The 27,399-nt window shown below is 34.7% G+C and overlaps 1 protein-coding gene across 1 annotated transcript in view; it reads right to left on the bottom strand.

Moving 5' to 3' along the window:
- The window catches only part of LOC106472293 (39S ribosomal protein L19, mitochondrial-like), a 43,863-nt gene that overhangs the window by 14,769 nt on the left and 1,695 nt on the right, over positions 1 to 27,399 (bottom strand). The window contains exons 2-3 of the mRNA XM_013932926.2: positions 10,037 to 10,181; positions 7,552 to 7,676 (exon numbers count right to left, since the gene is read on the bottom strand). Coding sequence (XP_013788380.1) covers positions 7,552 to 7,676; positions 10,037 to 10,181 — 270 coding nt within the window. The remainder of the gene's footprint in view (positions 1 to 7,551; positions 7,677 to 10,036; positions 10,182 to 27,399) is intronic.

Here is a 27,399-nt window from a genome sequence, read left to right as displayed (position 1 = left end):
CACAGATGATCTTGGATTAAATGTGCCATGTGTTAGGCATGACTTTGAGACTGGAAAGATATTGATTGAAGAAATATAATGTTCACATTTAAAGACTGTGAACATTCAAAGCAACCTATGTTGAAATATGCCAGTATTTTTAACAATAAACCTGGCTTCCAAGATTTGTCTAAAAATAGTATTGTAACCACTATAGAAAAGCCAGTGTTTAATAAATCTTATCATTATTCACCTACTAAATTAAAAGTGCTACATGATCAAGTGGATGAAATGCTTCATGATGAGATAATTGAAACCTCCACTTCTGCTTCAGCTTCTCCAGTAGTTATTGTCAAGAAGAAAACTAATTATTTTACATTCTTTGCTAAATCAAGTCTCAGAATCTTACCGTTATCCATTGCCTCATATAAGTGATACTTTGAATACTTTGTCAGGGGCAACCTGTATCAGTACGTTAAACTTGTACAGTAGATATTGGCAAATATATGTTAAGATGGAGGATCAACATAAAACTGCTTTCTTAACTTTATCAATTTAAAATGATGCCTTTTGGTCTTAAAATTGCTCCTGCCACCTTCCAAAGACTTATGGCTAAGGTTTTAGCAGAAACAAATGAATGTTCCAAGGCTTATATTGATGATATTATAGTGTTTTCACCCACATTTGAACAACACCTGAAAGGCCTTGAATTGGTTTTCTACATGCTATGTACAGCTATTCTTATTGTAAATGTTTCTAAAAGCACATTTTGCCAATCAGAAGTATCATACTCAGGATTTAAACTCTCTTCTGAGGAAATGCATATAAATGATGACAAAGTGAAAGCTGTTACAGCGTTCCCAACTCCAAGCAACTACAAAGATTTAACACATTCTTGGATGGGTGTGTCTGGTACAATCAGTAATGAAGGAAGCATATCAGGTGGAAATGCACACTCCAGAAATTTAAATACTTCACAGAAAAGGAAAAGATAACCAGTTCCCTGATTCCCTATCTAGACATCCTATTGACCCTCCAGAAGCAGCTCCAGATTTGGACATCATTAAGCTATCACCTAAACTTTTTACCATTGTCAATGTTAACATTTGAGAACAATTGGCTACTGACCAATTAAAGATGATGAATATAAGCATATATACATACTCTTACTTGAAAACTGGACTATTACCAGACAAATCTACCATAATTGCAGAGACTGTAGGTAAATCCAAACAGTCTTGAATAATAATATTCTTTATTACACAAAAAGTGTTGCTAGCAATAGTAAATTCAGACCAGTTATTCCCAAAACACTGAGACTGGCAATTTTAATCGAATTGCATGATCATCCTATGGCAGGTCATCTAGGTGTCATCGAAAAACAACAGACAAAGTGTCCACACTTGGTTATTGTCCTGGTATGAGAAAGGACAATAAAAGTTGTGTGTTGTCATGCCATGTTTGTCAAATCACTAAATTTGATCAGAAACAGCCAACTAGATTTATGTAAAGCACTGAACTAATGGAACCTGGTGAGATAATAGGAGTAGACATCATGGGACCTTATCCTAAGTCTATGACAGGAAATAGTTATTTGTTGGTTGAGACAAATTATTTCAGTAAATAGGCTGAATTTTATCCTCTCAAACAAATAACCACAAAGGTAATTGTTAAAAAACTAATGCCTATTGCCATGGGTATCCTTTACTGTGCAAGACACAAGGTTTTAATGTCTTACATTCAAAATTTTATTAAATTACTTTTTGTTTATTTTATACCAATTAGAATAACATAAAATCTTAGCTAATAATCCATACTTTTATAATATACAAGTTTGAAGTTCTTAATTCTACAAGGAAATATTTTACAAAATTCTGAATTTCCACTAGTGTGACCCAAGTGACCCATTTTGTCATCATCCCTATTTTATCCATCACCCCTTGAAAATGTACAAAATTAAACATAAAATACTCTCTATAAAATCTTTATTGCTCAGACAAACCATAATTTTTTAGTCTTCAATTTTGTTTGGTTACAGAGCTATTGAACAGAAAATCAGACCCCTCCTGCCACACCCATCTGTCATATCCTCTCACAATTTGTTGATAATTCTCTCTTACGTTTCAATATATATATATTACCTTTAACCAATAGAAAGTCAAGGTTTTCATCTATCAAATAACATACTGTATAACGTTGTGTTCGGAACATAATACCATCAAGTTCACTCACAGTACAAGATTCATTCCTGTGGGAAAGTTTAACAACTGACTTGGATGAATTTGTAACGGCTCTTGTTACATATTATCAAAGTCAGAAAAATTTTAAAGTAAGGGAATTTGTCTACTTTTTTGCATGTTATTAGTCTATATTATTTGGTGCATTATTTGAATAACTAAAAATTAAGTGCATTACTATTATTACTATAAAAAATTAGGCTTAACTGTCCTCGACAATTGAGAGCAAGTAAAAAGAAAATTAGATAAGTACTTTATTTCTTGTTTTTCATATTTATTCTTTATTTATTATTATAACAGTAACTAAAATATAAAAATATGGATATTTTTAAGTTATTTAAGACTATATTAGGTAAAATAAGTAATAATAATAATTAAAATGGTTCATGAGGCACATGTGAGCAGCTTATAGTAGCTCGTGGGTAATGTAATTCAATAGTGTAATGCGACCTGCACGTTCTCCGAGTGACTTACAACTTACAATAGTGCAGGTAATAGTTAGACATGGTTCAAAGGACAACAAAACAATAAAATTTAATTATAAATAAATTTATGGTGTTACAAACTTAGGATAAACGAATGTAGTTTCGTGTTACAATTTCAAGTCATACTAGAAAGAAAAAAAAAAGGGTAATTTAGATTTATTTTTGGTGGTTACAAAGTCGGTCGAATTGATCAACCCAGTTTATTAGAAAAAATAACAGATAAACTATAAAGTTTTACTGAAAAAAAAAAAACGTTTGAAAAGCATTTAGGAGGTTTTTAGGGATTACACAAAGGAAATTTGAAATTTTTGAGATGAGGTAAAGTATCTTTAATTTTAAAATGAAAATTACTTTGCACACAGACTATTCAAAACAAATACTCAATATATTCATGGACAAATCTTTATTTTATTTTATTAAAATACTTCAGAAAGAATATGATTTTTTGTATGTGAAGGACTTATAATATTAACTGAAAGACTGCCAAATTTTGTAAAGATATACACACAATACTGAAAGTTGGAAGAATTAAATCTATAAAGACTAAACGAGTACAAAAAAGGTCACATGGATGGTCAAATTGATGGAGCCCATGTTGAGAGAATTAATGAATACTCATGTAGATATGGTATTCCTAAGACTCTTGTATCTGATAATGGCCCACAATTTGTACCTCATTTGATGGATGAAACTTGTAAAACTATAGGAATTAAACACATCCTTACAACTTTACATCATCCTCAGTCTAACATTACTGAAAGATTAACTAGAAATATTGGTAGAATAATATCTGCTGATTCCATGAAGCTATGTTATGATAAGAAATCTACTGAAGTCAGCTTTGTACCAGGAGACAAGGTGTGGTTGTATAATCCCAGGAAGACCAAAGGGAAGTCTCCTAAGTTGTCTTCTCCATGGGAAAGCCCATATGACATAGTAGATCGTCTCTAAGATGTGACTTTCTGAATAAAATGTGGTCGGTGAGGTAAGCCAAAGGTGGAGCATGCCAACAGGCTTTGGCGTTATAAACGGTCCAGTTTATAACGGTTTATAATGGTTTAAAATTCTGTGTACAAGTGACAACAATAAAACCCATAAGTTGGTTGTGAAACAGACTAAATACATTCGTCTCAATAATACAAGGGAACTATGACATTCTCATAGTTGGGGTCTCATTACACTGAAGAGCTTAAGTTTCAAATTCCAACATAAATCTTGCCTATAATAAGAGGAATGTGACCAGGACTAATCTTTTTTAAGTGCTGTAAATAATTTTCTTTGTAATTTATGGTGTCTGTATCATTTGGTAATCTCTTCTAACAGGGTGTATCAAGTAACTAGGGTCAGGGGTGTTATTCAAACCACCTGTACTGTAAACTATTACATACATTCGTTAGTAGTGGCAATTAGTTTTGTCTGTATGGTGAAACAACATACAATGACATATGTTCAATTAAACTTGTTTGAAAGTTCAAAGAAATGATATTCAAGTACGGAAAAGCTTTCTTACTATCATATGTTCAATAGCGCCTGCGCTGGACTGAATGAGAGTGACCACCATCAGGCATGATAGTTTTCAGCAAATGCACAAAGTTCACGCTGCTAATCTCACGATTTATTCAGCAGAATAAACAAAAGTACGGCTGCAATGAAACATAAACTTGAAATAAAAATACATTTTTGAAACAAAATTAAAATGTTTTTTTTATGTACATATATAAACATGAAACCCTAGTTAAAAATAAAAATATTTGTTTATTGTTTAGGTTTACTTAGAAATATTATTTTCAGGTCTTGTATATTACTTGAAACCATAAGGAGAGTACGTGATTATTAAAAAAAAATTAAAATAGACAAAGTTTGCATTTTATGAACAATGAAAAGTTTTAGGGATTTTAAAATAATGTACTAAAACATTAAAAGTAATAAGTTCAAATCTGGAACAAATATAAATATTGTAATCATTTCTTATAAATACAATTTCATAATGTAATTTTCCAGATATTAAAGATCATAATGCAAAAAACTAAATTTATCAAAAGTAACAGGCTTTATGTTTCTTAAACTACATTCATTTATGAAAGTTCCTATGATGTTTCAAATAATTTCATCCACTAGTTTTATTGTTGGAATGAAATATAGCAAGACTTGCATTGGCTACACAGACTGCAAACCAGTGTTGAGAGAAAGAATGAATTAGAAAGCCAACACCTACTCAACTTTTTTTCAATTGAATTAAGAGTAGTATGGGACTTGCAGATACTACTCACATTCATGGAACTGGTATCCACTTATAGAAACTTTCATCAAGAGTGATTACAAAAGAAATTGATAGCTCTACATACACTGTTTAAGCACTACTTCTACTCTTTGGTGCATCAGACTCTATAAACTACCCCTGTTTGTTCACTGTATTTGAAGGATAAGAGAAAGCTGTTTGACAAGGCACCAAGAGATCTACCAAAGCTTTATATAAGAACATTTTGTCATGAAACACACACCATGACACTTTACAGTTGCTGATGCAGATATGGCCTTAGAACAAACTCTTAACAAGTCCCAGAATGGCTGTGAGATAGCAAATTCTATTTTTTTATGATTATGGTTGTGTTTATCGTTCATTTATTATTTACTTCTATCATTTAGTTTATCTATGAATTTGTAGTTGCATCAAAATGCTAACTCACCTTCTACATAATCATTTGTATTTTGAGAAAATATAAGTGTCTGTATGATGAAACTGATACCAGTTTCCCTAGCGATGATGTACAAATACTTTTAATGTAGCAGAAGAGTATGTAAATTTATGATCACGTGAGGTTATACTCTTGTGACCTTCTCTGTGTATAAATATCCTACCAGAAGCTTCAATAAAAGAAAGAGAGTCACAAGGTAGTTATTGAAGGGTATAGTTATTGCTGTTTGTCACTCAATATTGTTAACGATAGTGAAAGGTATCTTGTGAATATTGTATTTGTGTATTTTTTCTTTCTGGTTCATTTTCTGATTCTATTATTATTATTACTTATTAATATTTATGATAAATTGTTTATTAATATCGGTGTGAAGCCTGGCCAGACATTTGTTTATTAACTGTGTTTTGTTAAGTGTTGAATTTATTTCTAAGTGTTGTTATTATGAATAAATTATTTTTTTTGTTGTTGAACCTTATTGTAGCAGTGTGTTCATTGTACACCATTACAAAGCAGCTCATGAATAATGTGAAGCATAAGAAGAAAGTAATATGTAGCTAATTGGGTGCTGATATACCACAAGATGTTGGCAATTAGCAAACTGCACAGAGAGCTAAAGTTGCGTACGGAACAGTGTTTATGTTCTTGCTATCTGCCATGGCTTCAACAAAGCTGAAATAGCTTCAGGCAAAAGAAATGCAATGATAGATTTGATGTGAAATATGAACACTTATTTCAAGTTACTGTTGCAGAAGCAAGGCTTTACAATGTTTTTACAAAAGTGGTTATGAGTAAGGATATTTGCAAACAGCTGCTCAATGCAATAGCAATTGTCCAAGTAGCATACAAAATGTTGTTAAAAGAAAGACTCCTCAACAAGTTAACCAAGCTTTCAGATCAAGCTTAAGGTCAACCTTAAAATGTTTTAAAGTATACATGACATAAACAATGGCCAAGAGACGGGCAAAAAAAAAGACACAATCTGGTTACCAACATCTGGTAGATATATGCATGTTTATATGCATCTCACTTACTTATGACGTAATCCTCATAATGCTTCTACCCTTCCATCAATAAAAGTGTGACACAACCTCCATGTGCAGAAAGTGGAGAGGAAAGGTGTAGGTGGTGTAGAAGTAATTATCTATTTGAAATACATTTTGAAGTAAGACAAATATTAACTTTAGTAATGTTAATTACCTCACATACCACAATGAAATTAGAATCCCACACTGAAAATGGTGGAGGAGCCAGTGCAGATCAATTACAAAAATGATATTTTGTCTGAAATAGTGGCAGAAAGGGAAAGCTGATGGGGAGTGATTTCCACAATACTAGGGGACACCTGAGCAGCACCAGTTAGGAGAACAAATCCTTCTCAAGCTGAGTTATTTATTGGTTTATCTTACCTTCTTGCTAAGGATAAGTCAAAGTACACATGTCATAACTTTATAGTTACATTCAAAAATTCATTCAATTATTTTATTATCATTGTATATGAACAAACTTGGTATCAAAACAGTTAATTAATCAAATTGCAATAGGTATTAGCTCTTATTGCTGTGTAGAGGTAGGTAACATTTCTGGATATATTTTTTCACTAGCTCCATGGAATGAGTTGCAATAAGCAATAGTACAGGCCAGCACCTTATAGGATTTAAAAGAGGAATAATGATTTTTCTGAAAATTAAAGGGTGGATTACAATTTTTAATTTCGTTCAAGAGTGATTGTACAGGAACAGCTTTGAAGGATCAAATGATTCCTTGTTGTCCTTAATGTGACATTAAGTGCTTAAAGCTAATGAAACAAAAATAACCAAAAACCTAAGCTCCTCAAAAGAAGTCATCACACGACTCACTTTCATCATTAAGTAACCAAGTCAACCAAATGGTGCTGAATTGAAATTTTGTAATGTACTGTAAATTGTGGTAGTGCTGCTATGATAAAGTGAAAAACCAAACCAAGTTAGTCCATGTATGGACAAGTTCCCTTCTGCTCCAAAGTTTAGCTTATTAACCACTAATTATACCCTGCAAATGTATTAAAGTTCATTCATAGTGGAAATTGATAATTAAATGTTTTTTGTTTTGTTTTTTACATTTTAAGAGACTAAACTACTTTCCAAGATCAATGCTTAAAAAAAGCATCCAACTTACCAACATAAAACTCTGGTATAACAATTATGCTTCTCCTAGTAAGCATATCCATTCTTTCCAATATTTCTCGAACTCTGTGACGTTTATTCATCTGAGCCATTGGTAAAAACTCTGGAAAAAGAAATCTGAAAAAAAAATGCAACTTTGAAGTTACATTATAAAATATTTTTATGTGTTTAAAATCCCAGTCTTGTTAGTTATTTCTTTTCTTATGGTGAAAATGGCACTTCAGAATATACCTTTAACTTATAGTCTTGCCTAATCACACAAAGTAACAAGTGCAGGAAATAACTATCATGCACCACACGAACCAAATAAAACTCACAGTTAAAAACATTGACATTTAACTTATAAAGACCTCTATTTAGAAGCCAAACATTGTCCCTCCCTAGAAACAAGAGAAGTCCATTAAAGCCAAAATTTTACCACATCTACACTGCTTAAAATACCCTTGAAACAAAACTATAGCTGGACAATGAAAAATGTATCATAAAAAGTAACTATATTATGGTGTTAATGTTTTACTCATTTGTTTTTAGTTATTTGTGCACAGCATTAGATAATAAACTAATAAATGAGAGTAGATTTGTACAAGAGTATTGCAGTAATAGGTTATTCTTAGACCAAACTTCAAAAATTGTTTCCACTTTACCAACTCTGCCCTATTGGATGTGGATGTGTAAGTGGGTATAACAAATATTTTTAGTGACAGAGAAGGTAATATACACATAGAATGAATTAGACTCTCTAATGTTTAAAGAAAATAATTCAGAGGAGGGACCATTCATCAATTATTGAATTCAGCATTGATCCTGTAGTGACAGATATGCATAATCAATGTAAATGACAAGTTATATACCAGTTTTTATAAGTCTTTTTCAATTTACTATCCTGTTACAAAAATTGAGAAATCACATGTCAGTAGTGATGCTTTTATGTAATAAGCATAACATCTATGAACCTCTCAAGTTACTTGGTTGGGTTTCATTTTAGAAATATCTTCTCACTTGATGAACACCAAGAAAATAATGGCAGAACAACTCTGAATTTCCTTCATGTAAAGGTATAAAATGTAATCTAGTGGAAAAGATATTACACTTATATTATAAATAAAATAAAAGCTAGTTTTAGGTTTTCTCTTGGAGTGCTACATTATCTTCTTCAAATTTGCCTATAATTAACATATTTAATATTTCCATTAAAGTCAATGGCAGTCTTGATTGCATCTTTATATTTTGGATGGAAAAAGTCACTTAAGATTTTCTGAGGGAACTGAAATATTGGTTGCTTGATCTAGAGTGCAACCTTTCTCTTCTGTTAGTGTTTTGTCAAACAATACATCCTTGCATAGGTCTTCCCAACACATTTTTGAGGTGCTTTCCTCTAAAAATATTTGCACCCAACATTTTTTCTATTTCCTCCTTCTCAACAGCTCTAAAGAATGGCAAATATAGCATCCATTTTCACTCTGAGTCATGAGTATATCAATCAGATGTTTTTATGAATAGCATTTACTAAATTACACATATAGGCATAGTATTGATCAGGAAATAAAATAACTCCAAAATTCAAATGGACAGCCAAATTGGAATTTTAAAATGGGCTTGGTAAAAAACAAGAAAACAATTACTGATAGGCAAATATAATAATTTTCTAAGTCACAACAATTTTTCTGTATTAGTCAGTAAGGGGAAAAAACCCAATATTTTAATGCTTTAAATACACAGGGCCTAAATTATTTGGCAAATTTGTGTGTGTGTGTGTGTCCAGTTACAACTGTTGAACTACTGGTACTGATTTTCACCAAACCTAGCATATACCCTTACAGTCCACCAGGGAGTGACACTAGGGGTTAGCATTTGGATCAGACTCCCCCCCCCCCAACCCATACATCATGCGTTGAACAAGTACATTAGCTATTAAACACAAAAAGACAGTAAAGTACTTCATTCACACTCTGTGCATGTGTTCAGTACACTGGCTTAGTGTACCTTCTTGAAATTTAGTAAGCTTTTAGCAAACATTATAAGGATGTTGTACACAAAAAATATGAATTTTTAATAAAATATTTATAATAAAGATTTCTCACTGAATTTACTTTAAGTTGGTCTGAGTACAAGGTGATTTTCATGTTAAGAATAAAAATACTTTTTTCATCTTACAGCTTTCTATTTGAATTATCAACTATGTTTTTATGTCAAGTTTACTGACACACACTGATAATAAAGTTTTAAATAAATGTTGAATGTAACTTTGTAAAATGTCATGACATGCACATTTCTTTTACCCCCACCTGTGCACATAAGATTAAACTAATAATCTGAATTGAATAAAATTATGATTACTACATTCTTTAATTGTGTATAAAAAATCCAAACAAATATCAGTACATTAATATTTCAACATAGCAAGCATAACTTACACCTCTTAACTATTAAAAAAAAAAAAATAGATATTCCCAAGACAGGAAAATGATGTATCACACCTGTATTCTGCCAAGGACTTGAATTTTGAAGAATGTTCAATAGTGCTGACAGGCTTTTCTGCTTTAAACACATCTGGTGGTGTTATAACAGGATTACTAGGTACCGGTTCCAACGAAGCACCATAAAGAGAACTTTTGGAAAAAACTGAAATGTAAGTATAAAAAAGAATATATTCATCCTAAAAATTACAATAATTTTATTGCCACATAAGAAATTTTAGTAAAATTTTATCTATTAGGAAGGACAAGAAATAAGTTAAATAAACTAACTGAGAGTTGGTTGGCTACTGGATATGGCAAATGTAGTGTAGTTGATAAATAAAATACATTGATATATTGAATGTATAAGAGTTACAATCACAGGATTCAAGGCTAGAAAGTTATTTACTTGTAATTACTATAGGTGAACTAATGAGCCAGAAGATAAGTAAGTTGTTTGTTTTAGAGCAAAGCCACATTGGGCTATCTGCTGTGTCCACCATGGGGAATTGAACCCCAGATTTTAGCATTGTAAGTCAGTAAACTTACTGCTGCCCCATCAGGGAACAAGATGAGTAAGAGTATCTCTGTAATGAGACAAGGATTGTTCTAATGCAATAAGAATGGAAAAGTTTAAGTTTTGGCAAACTAATCAGGACTGTATAGAGTGAAGAACTGTGGAAGAGACATTTCTTAAAATAATTATAGTTTTCTATAGAAAGTGGTAAGGAAGCAAACCTAAAAGAAGCCACTTTAGATTTACTGTTAATTACTAATGTGGATGAGGTTACAAAAGATGAAATGGGAGAACCTTTGGGGAACATTACCATTGAATAAATAGGTTTGAGGATTTGTTGCATGTTGAAAATTCAAAAAATTTGAATTTTAACTTTAAATTTGCAGAAAACATTTTTATGGCAATGAGACCAGATTTATCATTAGTGAATTATGGTAATGGATTAAAATGTAATCTAAGACAGTTTTAGAAATATACTGCTTTTAATTCAAGACAGGCATGTTTCTAAAAGGAGGAACATGATAACAAGGAAGATCAAATCTAATTGACCAGTTACAGACATAAAAGAACATTAGGGATAAATACTATAAGTCTAAACTGACAGATAGGATGGAAGATCTATAAAACTAGAAATCTGGTTAAAAAACAAATTAGGATATCAAACAGGACTTACAAGAAACATTTTGCTGGTAACATTAAATTTAACAAGGGTTTTCATAAGCCTGATAAAGGTAAGCAAAATGTTAAATAGGGGACTGAACCCTTAAAAGATAAGTAGGTACTAATGGCAAGGTTTTGTGAAAGGCTGTGAGAAGGCCAAGTAGTTAAATGCCTCTTCTCCATCTGTTGGAATCACCTTGTGAACAAACAAGATTAGTATACTAAATAAACAACCATTTCATTCGGTCTTCTTAGAGGGATATTGTTGAGTGACCATTGGTGCGAAGCTACAGCTGTGGGATTGTGAATGTAATTAGGTCAAATTCTGCTTTGACACTGTAATGATACCATTTGTGCCTCCATATTTAAGAGTGATGCTAGATGAAGGATGAGTTCTCCTTATAGGAAATTAACCCTCTTGAAAAAAAACTTTCACGGATAGCACCTGATGCATGCAAAGACAGATGGTACCTATTGCTTTTTCTTAAGTAATGTTTAAATCAGCATGGTTTAACTGGGTGATAATCTTACCTTATTAATCGTTTGACATTGTTTGAGTTTGAAGATGTTACTACTTACGTCGATGAGAGTAAGGATGAATTTTCAGAAAGCATTTGACAAGATGCCACATAAAAAGCTTGTTAAAAAATGTCCTCTATAGGTGTATGTGTGTGTGTGGGGGGGGGGGGAGATAAGTTAACTCACTGGGTAGAAGTGTTGTTGAACAGAAAAAAGCATAGTTTAAGAATTTCAGTCAAACTAGATTAATTTGAGCTCTTTAACTTAGGAAGAATATTGAATTCTTGGGCAAGGTTCAAAGTTGAGCTACTAAGATGATACCTAGGAAGTAAAGGTTGTCGTATATGGACAGGTTCAGATCTCCGAAATTATTGCTCTTGAATAAAGAAAAGTTAGCGGGGGATATGACTGAGGTGCTTCAGACTGTCAATTGATAGTGTGGTTGCATTATCTTCTTTCCTATTTAATGGTAAGAATGGTAAGGCTAGGGGTCAGAAATGTTTACACACACACACACACATATATATATATATATATGACAGTTATATTTTACACACATTGTTTGGGTCCATGGAATGAATTTCCTTCAGATGTGGTGGTTACAATAAATTTAAGGGACTTCCATGTGAATGTTTGATAAATATTCAAGTGATAAGGTCTGGCTTTGAATTGTTTATTAATAAAAAACAACGTTCAGTGAATGAGATAGTGTATAAAGATCAATGGGTTCCTCATCCTGAAACTTGATTTTTTTACAAGAGAAGATGTTATCAATATTCAAGACATTCAAAACTTGTTGGGAAATATTGGCACTTACCTGAACCCTGTATATATTAAGTTGTTTAGTGGGAAGCAAACAGAGTAAGTAAAGATTATGCAACAGGACCAGACAATATTTTCACAAGGGTTTCAATGGAGATCAAAGATAGATATTCGAGCCTCTCATTTTTTGGTAGGTCAAAACAATGGGGACAAGGTACTACACAACTGTAGAGTTGATAATTTTACTTCTACTTTTAAAGGGAGTGATAAGAACTTTTCTGGTAACTATTAGAGCTGGACATTTAATGGAATCTACTAATAAATTAACTGTAGGGCTTACATTCAACTAATTGATTAGCCTCGTAAGATAAGTACCCCCCCCCCTCCAAAACCAAAACAATCTATTATTTTCCAATGACATAATCAAAAAATTGGTTTACAATACCCATGGTGGGCAAAATACAGATAGCCTATTGTGTAGCTTTCTGTTTAATAACACACAAACATAATATCAGTATTTTGATTACTTAATAGTTTGAATAACCAAAAATAGTAATAATTGTAAACCCTAATTGCAATTAGTTGATTATTTTCTTTAGTCATAAAACAGATCAATTAAGCTGAACAAACTTGAATTAACTGAAAGTAACACTGGAAAATCATAATGACAATACTTCAGTTACTGGATAATAATAACCAGAAATAGAAATTTCAATTAGTTGCTTATTTTAATGACATTCATTGTAATCTTGATTACTGGATAGTTGAAACAACTGAAAACCGTAATAATTTTCTTTCTTTCTTTATGGAATTTTGCACAAAGATACTCAATGGCCATCTGCACTAGTCATCCTTGATTTTATAATAGACTACAGGAGAAGGCATATAGTCAACACCACAAAATGCCAACTCAAATAAAAGGGTGGGAGACTTAAAATTCTAGAAATATATAGTGGTTTATTTTTACTACAAGGCTTTTGTTATGCATAAAGATGGTAGACTGCCTTCCCACAACTGGCTGCAGACAGCAAAAGGCAGTAGGAGTTGAGACGTTATGTGTTTAAGCACTCAACTCCTAACCCTTAATTGGTTCTCCCTAGCTGCTAACAAGTTCAACATCTGCATTTAGATCATGTCTGATAAATGGAATATTCTAAATGCTTTCAGGAGATATTACTACAGTCATTTTCCATTATGGTTTAATGGTAATGACAAGGACTGGTAATGAACATTATTCTTTTTTAAAGTCTCATTTTGAACATTTTTGCTTTAATATGGATATATAGCCACATCATGTGAAAATAATCAATTAACCAGCCTGACAATCACTCGTCTCTGTGTAATGAAATGAAAGTCCATCCTGATCGATTAAGGTAAGTCAGATTCCTACACCAACTGTTTTTAAGATGCTTGGTTAATCTGATTCAAGTACTAAAGATTTTACTGCAATTTTGACATGGATAAAGAGTTGTTTGGAGCAGATGATAAGGAGAGTTTCTGCTTTCTAATGACATCTTTTGCTTATAAAATCATATGCACTGTTCTTCATTGAATATTAGACCTTGATGCCATTTGAATCTCAACTGTTACTATCTCTGGCTTCAGCTCTCATGTTTTCTGGCTCAAAAGAGTATTGACTAAAGCTAGGCAATTAGTAGTATTTGCTAATCTATTAATCAGTAGGCTCATTAATCAATTAACTGATTGATACATGCTACCTTAATAACTTTATTCCACTGCTGCTATATTCAAACATGGAATTAATCTTCCTATTATAATTCACACTGTTTAGGTTTTACTTTAACTAATTTTCAAACTACCTTCGATTTCATACGATAGACCTCTTCTGAAAATTGCCATTTGCACATCAGTGACAAATTTATGTCTAAACAATATTTTGACAAGTTTTATGGACATTTTCTATTTGGCAAATTAATTAATAATGTCAACTAAATTCTATCACATGGTCACTATTATGTTTGTTTTTAAAATGTGACATAATATCACACTCATCTTCTGTAAATTAAATAAACTGATAATTACACTAGAAGGGCACTCAGTAAAGTACATATACCTCTAAGATGCAGAATTGATTATATTTAGCTCTCAAAAAATATGAAGATGTGTCTGCATGTCTGTCATTATCAATGAACATGGACCATTTTTGCCAGAACAATGAGGAATAATATGCTACATATGTCCACCAAGTTTCATCAAATTCCAATCATTTTTTACTTGTTATAGAGTAAAAATAGTGTGAAAAATTGGTCCCTATGTTAACAGATAGGGATTTTTTTTTATTTTCATGACTTTGACCGTCCAAAAACTAATCACTTGTAAGTTGGGTCATAGTCCAAATGTACACCAGCTTTTGTCCAAGTACATTCTGCTGTTTTTTTGAGAAATCTTGCTGACAAAAACACAAACAAACACTCACACACAGGGGTGAAAACATAACCTCCGTCCACTATCAATTGCAATTGGAAATAATTAAGTAGCAAACTATCCGATCTATTTATGTAACTTCTTTGAACAGAATAAACATAAAAATAATATTCAATAAATATTAGAGTTATCAGACTATTTTGCAATTGCCCACCATATTCACTAAAAAGTAAACTTATCTGATTTGATGATAATTTTATTTTACTTGGCAAACATATAAAAAACAACTCATGTTTACAAACATTGCAATACAATAAACCACAGTATATCTATTAAAGTTAAAACACCATAATTTAAAACAAGGACCAAACATCAACAAAATGCCTTTATTAAGCTTTCAAAGAACCCTTTGCTAACATAATGTATGTCCTTTTTTATGACCCACACTCAAAATGTATACTATAATAAATTAACCAACAAGAATGGGAAAAGAAAAAAATCCACCTCTCCACAAATAGCTTAGAAGCAAACATTGAAAACTGTCATATATTTTGTGAATTGTGGGATGCCATTGCTTGAGACTGGTGAAAGCCAATCAGCTATCAGAACTTGAAAATGACGTCACCTGTGCTTAGCAAATTGAAAAGATAAGACCTTCTTATTTTATATTCTAGCTTGCCAATATCGGTAATTTGAGTTACTAATTTGTTAGAAACTACAGACTTTGTATTTTGACTTCACAAACATCTAATTTGAACCAGTGCTGCATTCAACATATCATGTGACACACAAAAATCTATGTTTATCTGTTTATTTTTTATAATTATATTAAAATTAAGAAATTATGTAATATATAGTTTAAAATTTTAATTATAATCTACAGTTTGATACCAAACTTATTGACATAAATTCATGAAATAGTATTTCAATAAAATTTTAGAATGCAAGTCAATAAAGTAGATGGCATGGCCTTTCACCTCGAAAGGGTTAAATAGTTCTCTTCTTATAGGCTGATTACATTCACTTAGCATGTTGGTACAGAACGGTGGAAGAACCAGTGGGGAAAAAAATGTCATTTTCACTGATAGACATAGAGAGAGTAGAAGGCTGACATGAATGGGTTAAAAGAAGTGCTACATGGTCAGAGAAACCTAAGCAAACTAGGGATCAGACAAATCCCATCCGTGAAGACAAAGGGATGGCACTCAGATGAAAGAGATGTATATGGCTGGAGCAAGAGTGATTGAGATAAAAGCACAAGAATGTGTACTAGATGCCAGTCAGAGAAGAAGAGGAAACCAAGACAGCCAGCCAAAAGAGATGCTACCAAAAGGACCCAACAAGGCAAGTCACAAATCAAAGCCAAGATGCATGAGAGAAGGTAGAATGGTGGTTCACAGTATAATGGCTAGGAAGAAAGGAATAGAGGATGGACCAGAGATGAAAAACCTCCACTTTTATAGTGAAAGGTTGACAGGATTGCAACAAGAATTTGCTACATGATCAGAGGTAATGGACCTGACAAGTCCTACATGTGAAGATGGAGGGATGATATTCCTTAATGAAAGAGAGAAGTGTGAGGTTGAAGCAATAGATACAGGACATTGGGTAGAGGAAATGGAGGTCTAAATGCTAAGCAAAGAAGAAGAAACCAGTCAAAGCTGGTCAAAGAGAGGCCACCATTAGGACTTGAAAATGAGTGTCACATATCCAGGCAAGAACCCAAAGGAGGTGGTAAAGAGAAGGACAAGCATATAGAAAAAGGTGTGAAAAGTTCTGGCTACCAGCATTAACAGCCAGAGCGGAAGGAAAAGGAATAGAGGACCAGAAGAAAGGAAGCTTAGATTTCAGAGAGGGGGGGGCAAAGGCTGGTATGAGAGGCATGCCCAACTGAAAGCAATTCCAACGAAATACCATTCTAGTGGTAGAATGCAGTCCAGCAAGAAAGATGGTCTATCACTAGGTTTATAGCAAATAGCACATGACAGGCAACAAGACAAACCTGATGTGAATGAGCCCAGAAGAGTAGGTCTAGTACCCAAAAGCAAAATGTTTGGGAAGAGGTGCGCCCTTGAAGATTGATGTAAAAAATTACTGTGAAATTTTCAGAGTGGATCATGATCACGTGATCCATCAGTAGAAGCAGGAAATGGGACAATGCCCAATGAACATGAGAAGTTCAAGCATGTTGACTAGTAAATGCTCAACCTGCATTCAATCACCAGAAGTCATGTCTTCATTCAGAGAAGTACCTCAACTTGAAAGGAAGCATCAGTGAAGAGATAGAAATCTGGTGTGGGGATGCAAAGGGTACACTGTCATGGTTGATGTACAGTTCCTTGAGTAGAGGAGAGGGGAGGTTCACAATCAAGGACAATGGAACTCAAGAAAGAATTCCTTAGATCCACAAGGTCTACTGGAGGAGCCACATATGTGCACACCCCAAAGTATTGAGGGATTCCAGGAAAGCCAGAATTTCCAAAAGTGAAAGAACCCTCATGCAGGATGAGAAAGAGGACTGCAAATCCCAGAGGCCAAATATTCCATAGCTCACAGGTAAAGAGGAGAAGTCTGAGCATGGCTGAAACAAGAGATAAAGAAAATGCCCGGAAGTACCAAACACTGAGTGAGTGTGAGAAAGGACTTGGATATCTTGACAACCCAGCCCAATTGAGTATCCTCCTGTAAAAAAAGGGAGGTGTGAGAAGATGTAAAAAAATGACTGTGGAATTTTCAGAGTGGATCATGATCAAGTGGTCCATCAGTAGAAGTAGGAAATGGGACACTGCCCAATAAACATGAATCATGAATGATCATATAGGTAAGAGATAGAAAGAAGGAAGACAGAAGAGAGAATGGTTTTGTAAAACAAGGAATGACAGCCCCATGCCATAACAATGGCAGGCAAAAGCCCCCATGATTCAAATGACTGCAAAAGAGGCCAACATTGTGTCAAAAAGAAGAGTACAGAATTGGAAGACACTAATCTGATAGAACATAGAAAACAAATGGAGGATGGGTCAATAGGGATATGTAAAAAGGTGTCCAAAAACATTGCCTGTGCCCAACCACAGACAAAGTGAAAAAGACCACAGATGGGGTTGAAGGGAGGAGAAAACGAAATGGGAAGAGGAATGCAGAGAAGTGGGAAAGAAAATGAAAAATGACTGTCAGCAGACAATAAGACTGACTGCAAGCAAAGAGGAAAAAAAGGGTACCCACTGGACAAGATGTGACAGGTCAGGTTGGAAACTTGGCATGCATGAAGAAGGGCAACAGGAAGATTAAAGTCATTTCTTGAATGGTAAGGCAGTACCCTAAGAAAAATTGGTTAAATTTATAATCCAATAGGCCATTCCCAAATGAAAAGAAAAAACTTCAGCTGACAGGACAAGAGTAGGAGGCCAAATAAACATATGGTAATCCATGTCACATTGAAGAAAGGCTGCAATGTCCCCAACAGTTAATGAGACTTAAGAAGCCCTAATAGAAATAAGGCCTGTGTATTGCAACATTGTCATTAATACAGGACTATTTATAAGTCCTTGTCATTTGAGAATACATTGAAACAAAACTAAAGATAATGAAAATCAGTTTTGTTGACAAATGCAAATCTCATCAAATTGAACTCAGAAGAGAAAGTTCAACATGTCTGTTCAATGCAATGCCAAGGTAAAGAATGAAGTGAGTGCAAGTGCATAGAAGGAGTTAATGTACTTAATGTATATGAAGGTTGTGTTGCATCGTATTGATGTCATCATATACCAGGGCAGTTCATGGTAAACATGAATTTAGGTGGGAGTTAGCTCAAGGCTAGTAGCTTGGAAATTTTATAAGCAGACATTCAAAGGATATAGCATTTCTGTGAGAGAAGAGAGTTATATCAAAACATCTTTTTTCAAGCATTTTAATGTCTCCAATATCCTATCACTTCACTTATTCCCAATTTCCTAAGTTCCATTACTGCTATACAAGTTTAGTTTAAATTAGTTTTAATGAATATATTTAGAATTCGTCCAAATATCTTGCTACAACTTAAGGAAAATGAGGGACTTGTATGTCCATCTAAGCCATCCCATTCACAACAGTAAATTCTAAAATAAAAATAAAACACTCAATACCAGCCCTCATCATTCAAATATCTATCAAGACTTCTTTTAAGTCAACTGCATTTATTACATTTGAAGGTGACCCACTTCAAAGATCAATCACTTTAAATAAAAAGCCAAACTGTTTTAACTGAAGATGACTCCTACCCTTTCAAAATTTATATTTGTCTCTTAGTCTTACCATTCTCACCATTAAATATGAAATAAGATTATCTATCAACACTATCAATTCCATTTTCAATCTTAAAAATTCAATCAGCTGCCCTCTAACTCTTCATTTTTCATAAGAAACTTACAGAGCTCTTAACCTATCTTCATATGACAACCTTTCCATACCAATTATCATCCTAGTATCCTTCCTCTGGACCATTTCCAGCAATTTAATGCTCTTTCTAAGGTAAAGTGCCCAAGACTGAACACAGAACCCAAATGTGGTATAACCAATGATCTACAGAATGACATTATAACTTCTTTAGAATTGTAATTAACCCCTTTCCACACGTGTCACGAGTCAAAGGCCATATCATCACATTTGTTAACTCACATTCAAAATTTTATTGAACTACTATTTTATGAATTTAAGTCATTAAGTTTGGTATCAAACTGTAGATTGTAATTCAAATTATAGTATTATACATTATTTAATTTCTTAATTTAAAAGTAAATACTAAAAACACACCTAAACATTGATTTTTTTGTGTGTCATGTGGTATCTTTTCTATTTGCTGAGATATCACTCATGTACTGAATCAAATGCAGTGGCTCCACTCACCTCTTTCCATTTTTGGAAATGGTCCCTTATATATACATACTTCTATATATGACATGAGAATAACCAACTGAAAGCTCAGAATGTCCCCAGAGTGGCTTTCTCAGCCATTTTGAAATATAAAGGCATTGATTCTTTCTTTCGATACAAGACAGCATAGAGGTACATGGAGTAGTTAGTGTGCTCACAATTTTGTATTTTTTTAGAACCAAATACAGCTTAGTTACTAAAATTGATAAAGTATAATTGAGTTCTATGGTATCGATATAATAATTTATGCTTTTTTGGTTATTCAAATGTATATATATAAAACCTAAAAAAAATTTCATTTCACATCCTCCATGTGCAAAATTTCATATGGCTTAGCAAGCTACAACAAGCAGCAACCCAGTACAAAGATCAGAACTAGAAGAGATGATTGTTTGGTTTATTTCTTTATTTACTGTTCTATGTTTTAAGAAAAATAAATTTAAGACATTTGTAAATAGTAATAATCTATATACATATATAATGTATAATGATTGAAATGTGACTGTATTTTACAAAATACCAGTCCACTAAAACACAGCCACTTTGTAGAGACTAAAGGTCGGTTTCATATTGTTGGATACAGTAATACGAGTGCCTGTGCACGAGTCACTTTAACTTTTGTAATTTTTTGTGCTAATTACGAGATTGGTCAAATCAACCAAACCTGTACAGATACTCATTAGTGAAAATAATACATAAAATAAAACTTTTTCTTAAGAACGTTCGATAACTATCTGGACATTATAAGGATTTCGCATGTGAAATTTCAAAATTTTCTGATGCATAAAAGTATTTTCAATCTTAAAATGAAAACTACTTGACATGTTAGATAGGCAACATGCGAAAAAAAAAGGCACAAGAAAAATACTGCTTAAGCAAAAATCAAACTGAAATATCTCATTTTTCAAAAACTACATACTTATAGGACCTTTCATCTCAAATTTAAAAGAATTTTATCCACTAGTTTGATTAGTCAAAGGGTTAATATTTCTGTAGATATAACTTACCACTAGAAACATTACATTGCTTGGATTGCTTAAAAAACTAATCAAACAGAACACCAGGACATTTTTCTTCATGACACTGCTACGGTTATTCTCATTAAAATCATACTCATAATTTCATTTGCAATACTCCACATGCATAACCTTACATTTATTACAATTAAAAGCCATATGTCATTTTTCTGCCCAACACACCAAAATATCTAAATCCTTTCATAAAGCAATAGCATCTTCCTCATAACCAGCAACACTCAAAAGTTTAATATTAGAAAATTTAAATAATTTATTGACAATTCCTTTATTTTTGTCAATGATTTAAAGTTACAAAGAGCAATAGTCCTAACACAAATCCAGTTTGACTGAGCTCCATTTATAGCAACCGTTTGCTTTTTCCCATCCAGCCAGCCTATCCCTCACATCTATAGAAATAACTATTTTAACATATGTTTTATATGGCTCCTTACTAAATGCTTTCTTGACAATCCAGATACAACAAATCCACACTACATAAACAATAACTTCTTCACTATCCAACAAAATTTTAAACTTTGTTAACTAACTTTGCAAGGTATCTTTCAGCAAACTTTCAAAAGCTTTTCCCACCGTAGATATGAGGCTAACAGGCCTTTAATTCCAAATACAAAAGAGAGTAACATTGCCCAACTTCCAATCATCTGGCACTATTCAGGGATTTCAAAATATAGTGGCAAGTGGCTCACATACTCAATCCTTAAACTACTCCTAAACTCTTGGGAACATATTATTTGACCCAGGAGCTTTATCATTCTTTAAACTTCCCCATTTTTTCCTTAAGCTCAGAAAATATGTGATTATTGTGTTTCCATCTAAGAACTGTTCAAGACAAAGGATACTGCTTAAATCTTCATTACTAAAAATTTAAGAAAAAGTAGAATTTACTAGTGCAGCCATCCCATAATCATCAGACATTAGCATTTCTGTTTCATCCTTCAAAGGCCCTACTCCTGTCCTAACATTTCTTTTTACCTTTAATTAACCTTACCATTAACTTTTACATTTTCAGCCAAATTTTAAATGTTTTACTTCCTAATTTCCCATTTCACCAATTCTCTTGAACTCCTATAATCTTTGAAATCTTATATCATTGCAGTAAATTTAAGCTTCTTATATCTATAATTATATTCTATAATTTCATCCTTTATATCTTTTGTGAACCAAGCTGTTTTTTTTTCATTTCAGGCACCACTTCTGAGCCAGGTATACTCTTCGCCTTTGTTTATAATTCGTAAAACACGTGGGCAGAAATCGTGAGGCGTAGAATGGCTAGGGCATGTTGGACTGTACTCAGCAAGTCAACTACATCCAAAACCTCCTCTACAGGGTACCAACATCTATGCTAGGGTAGGATGAGGATCATACCGTCTTCACCGAACTGGGGATTAAGATCTGCTACAATTCCAGGGTACTACACAAGGATCAACACCCCTACAGCCATCCTGCATCAAAAAGGATGGATTCAACTTGTGCAAGGACGTATGTTGATTGGTTCACTCTAATCCAACACCTCAACGCTGGGAACCGACATCCGCGTGAAGATAGAATGAGGGCTCCCAATCAAAAGGGGTGAACTGTGTGATGGATCAACTCCATGTGATATGGAATGTGTAACAGGAGGCCACATCAACCATTAATTTGATGTATCAACTCAACTGTATGTGTAAATGAATAGTAGGAGGTCATGTGAACCAGTTCGGTGAAAGATCAACTCCACAGTATTTTAAATAGTATAAGAAGTCCACATCATCCAGGAAGGTAGTGGATCTACTTCTGTGGAGGCCACATCGCATCTACACCAGCAGAACACCTCCACCTTACTTTCGATTGAATTGCTATAGCCAACTTGTTATTGGAACTCATTCAGGAGGGTGCCTCCATGGTTAACCACCCCAGTGGCTTGGAACTAGAAATTTGCAAGAACTCCAATACTCCACTCAAAGAAGGGGGGTGAGAATGCATTGGAGAGTCTGGAGGAACATCATCAAGGCATGGGAGGGATGAGCAGCTATCCCCTTCTGCTTTACCCATGCCGTTCAATAGAGGGAAGGGAAATGGGGAAAAAAGGAGTTACCCTCACAAGCTGCTGAGGTCTTGGGAAGGAAGGAAAGATTTGGATAAAGGAGAAGATAAGTTTGGTGAGACAGTGATTGACGTAGATAGAGAATAGACCCAACTGTTGCTGCCTGCAGGCCAAGAGGAAATATGCCTTTGGGGATAGTTTAAACAAAGAGCATGAGGCAATGGGCTCAAATGGAGCTAAAGTAAGGGAATGGAATACCATGTTAATGTCCCAATCTGGAAGTGCCGGATGCCTGGGCGACCGATGTATCTGGAAAGAACGGATCAAAATGGCAAGGACAGGAGAAAAAAAAAGACCCTGAATTAACTAGAAAAATGGAAAGTATGGGATAGGGCTGCCTGATAACCCAATATGAAGGAGACCATAGGCCCCTACTCAAAAAGCTATGTAAGAAACTCTGAGATACCAGTAACTGTAGGATGAGAAGCTGAAATATCCTAAGCCAGGACCCAGGTGTGAAAAACATTACATTTCCACTGAATGAAGGATGAATGGAATGAGCTAAATGAAATGTCACCCTATGTGAAAAACCAGATCTCCTCACCAGGGACTGGACAAAAGCTATGCGTGAAGTGCAAAATGCAAAATTGGCAACTGGTGTTGATGTAAAAGGTTGGGGAATAAAGGACGAGAGATGGGAGGGAACAACTGTAGCTGGAGTAATCGAGGAAACCATGGTTGAGCAGGCCAGTAAGGAACAATCAGAAGGACCTTGCATGGAGTGGTATTGATGAGGGAGACTACCCAATGAAGGAATTGGATAGGAGGATAAACATAAAGAAACTTGTTTGACCAATCCTAGCTTAAAGGCATTATAGCCAAAGCTCAAGGATGGGGAAATGGAGATCAAAGAAAAGGTAACTGGAGATTGAAGGCACTGACAAATGCATCCATATGATGAAAACCCCACCAACTGCTAAAGCCACCAAAAAACAAGGAGATGAAGGGAATACTCCCTTGGGTAAACTAAGTCAGGTTGAGAAAGATGATCCACCACAAGGTTGAAAGCACCCGGTACATGACATGCTATCAAACGGGACCAAAGAGAAGATCCAATGTCAGAAAACACAGGTATCTCAAACAGGTGCCACATTGGTGATTGATATGAGACACCACTGTTGAATTGCAGAATGCATCATGACCAGACGATCTCTGGAGATTGTAAAAAGTGATCCAAAGTCTGACAAACAGCAAGGAGTTCGAGGACATGGATATGAAGAGGACATCCCCCACAGACCAAGGACCCAAAGCTTCCTGGTGATTGACCCATGCACCCCAGCCCTGAAGGGATGCATCCATGAACAGATGTAATCTTGGCTGCTGAGAAAGAAGCGGGACACCCGCTGATGTATGACCCTTGTTCAACCACCATCTGAAATTGTCCACAATGTAGCAAGGAAGGGTTATAGGAGCATCCAAGGGATCCTGAGCAAGGTTCAATTGGTCATGAAGGACCCACTGAAGGGATCATATATGAACACAGCTGAGGGGTATGAGAGGAGTCATACAAGACCACATCCCCAAAAGCAACAGAACCTCACAAGCAGAAAGTGAAGGAGCAGACAGGGTGTTCTGAACAGCCAGTTCCATGGAACAGAGCCGAAGAAGGTACAGCCCGACTGAGATGGGTGTTGAAGAAAACACCCAGTTGAATGAGGTACTGGGTAGGATGAAAGAAAGACTTCTCCAATTTCATCAACCAGCCCAAACCAGCAGCTGATGAGTATGACAGACCGATTACTATTCAGAATGAGTGAGAAGAAGCCAGTCATCCATGTAAAATGAAAGTGCAACACCAGGGCACGAAGAAGTAGAGCATAGGTTCACACCACCTCACAGAAAATGTATGGCACCATGATGGAGAAACCAAAGATAAGGACAAGAATGCTCCTGTATGGGAATATGCAGATAAGCATTGGAGACATCCATTGTGGTCATTCAAAGACCTGGAGAAAAAGCCCACCAAAGAGAAAGGTAGGATTCCAAAAAGTGTGAGGTGTGGCGGACATATCGATTGAGATAGGACAGGTCTAAGACAGGCCTCCAGTCCCCTGTCTTGGGAACTACAAACAGGTGGGAGTAAAATCACCCTAAACTGCATGGAGCAGGTTCAAGAGCTTGTTGGTTGAAGAGGTCTTGCACCAATAGATGCTGACATGAAAAGGAGTCCGAAGGAGGAGGAAAGGAAACAGGCACGCAGGACAAGGGAGGAAGGGTAAGAAATGGTATGACAAATCCCTCTGAAAAAAAAGATAATGAACTCAAACATCAGAGATAAAAGGGCTCCACCAATAAATGAAGGTTGCCAGACAAGCTCCTACTGGACCCTAACCCACCAGGTAGTCACCAGAACTGTATTTGGTATACCAAGCATCATCATGAAAAATGATGAACAGTGGCACCACAGGAAATGAGGAACAGGCAAGGGCTGGGAAGGGGAGGGTCAGGAGATAGGAATCAGTGTCACACTCGGCTGTGACTGGAACAAATGGACTACCAAATAAGAAAGGGTGGATTGTTGTTGGACTGAAGCTACCCTTGACTCCAGGATCATGTAAAACACAAAGCATTTGAAAAATGTGGCCATCAGAAAGTCCCATAGATAGAAGCCAGGACAATATTGCATCATGACCCAAAAGATACCAACAACAAATAAACCACATTTGCAGGGCCAGGGCCAAAATCGAAAGACAGGCCAACATGGAAGGGAGGAGGAAAAGGACTTCTCCAGAAAACCTCTCAGGGTACCTGTGAAGAGCATCAAACAGGAGATGGATTGAGGAGAGTTACCGCAAAAGGGTCATCAGGAGAAGACGGGAATACTGGGCATTGGTAAGATGAATGGGAGATACAGGTCCCACCCTCCAAACAGGCAAAACTGAACACAATAATTGTTAGTCCAGAAATGGACAGTCCACCCTATGATAAGTGAGGGCAGACTTATCCAAAGCCCACAAAGGAAAAGGCATACTAATGCCGTCACCTAAATGGGAGGCAAAACACTCAATGTGAACCCAAATATCAGGGGATGGAGAAAAACTATACAAGGCTGGGAAGCAGAATCATGTAATGGGGAAGGATGTGGGTCATAAGAAATAAGAGCAATAGACAAAACATCACATACCTGCAAAAGAAAACCAGAGAAAGCCAATGAGGGCCACGCAGAATCCTCAGGTAGGGATTGGAAATGCACAGCGACCTTGGGGGGGGGGGGGGGATGATCCAAATCTTTGTCAGCTTTGCCAGGCTTACAAAAGGCTCAGGAGGAAGATGGCCAACAGCAGGAGACAAAGGTTGTCCCATATAACACTCAATTTCCCTGCAACTAAAGGCCGATAAATCCCCCGTTGAGTCACCTGCACCTGTAGCCTGAATTATGGCATCAGAAAAAATCATATGTATCCAAAGTGGTAACGTTAACAGTGGAATTCATGCTTGATACCAAACAAACAAGCACAATTTTTCACACCAAAACTCAGGTAAATCAAACACTTTCAAAAATAAAGTGGAAAAAAATTCTTAAAATAAAGTGAATTAAAGTAAGTTAAACCACTTCAAGAGGTAACGAATAAAAAGACAAACATCTGAACTCAAGCACTGCCAAATGAGAACTGAAGGTTCGGTAGAGGATTGTAGAGAGAATCACATGCATCACAAGGGAATACTATGCTACTACTGGATAACCTTATCGTCCCTGGTATCCTTTACTGCGCCTGACACAAGGTTTTAGTGTCTCACATTCAAAATTTTATTATACTACTTTTTGTTTACATTATACCAAATAGAATAGCATAAAATCTTAGCTAATAATCCATATTTTAATAGTATACAAGTTTTAAGTTCTTAATTCTACAAGGAAATATTTTATAAAAATTCTGAATTTCCACTAGTGTGACCCAAGTGACCCATTTTGTCATCATCCCTATTTTATCCATCACCCCTTGAAAATGTACAAAATTAAACATAAATTACTCTCTATAAAATCTTTATTGCTCAGACAAACCATAATTTTGATAGTCTTCAATTTTGTTTGGTTACAGAGCTATCAAACAGAAAATCAGACCCCTCCTGCCACACCCATCTGTCATATTCTCTCACAATTTGTTAATAATTCTCTCTTACGTTTCAATATATATTACCTTTAACCAATCGAAAGTCCAGGTTTTCATTTATCAAATAACATACTGTATAATGCTGTGTTCAGAACATAATATCATCAAGTTCACTTACAGTACAAGATTCATTCCTGTGGGAAAGTTTAACAACTGACTTGGATGAATTTGTAATGGCTCTTGTTGCATATTATCAAAGTCAGAAAAGTTTTGAGGTAAGGGAATTTGTCTACTTTTTGAATGTTATTAGTCTATATTCTTTGGGCCATTATTTAATTAAATAAAAATTATTAGATGCATCACTATCATTACTTATCTTGGCTGTATTTTAGTAGACTACTATTTTGTAAAATACAGTCACATTTCAATTATTATATATTATATATGTATATAGATTATTG

This window comes from Limulus polyphemus, unplaced genomic scaffold (assembly GCF_000517525.1).
Source record: "Limulus polyphemus unplaced genomic scaffold, Limulus_polyphemus-2.1.2 Scaffold5223, whole genome shotgun sequence".
Classification (NCBI taxonomy): Eukaryota; Metazoa; Arthropoda; class Merostomata; order Xiphosura; family Limulidae; genus Limulus; species Limulus polyphemus.
The sequence above is the reverse complement of the archived record's forward strand: the minus strand, read 5'-3'. Positions and strand labels throughout refer to the sequence as shown.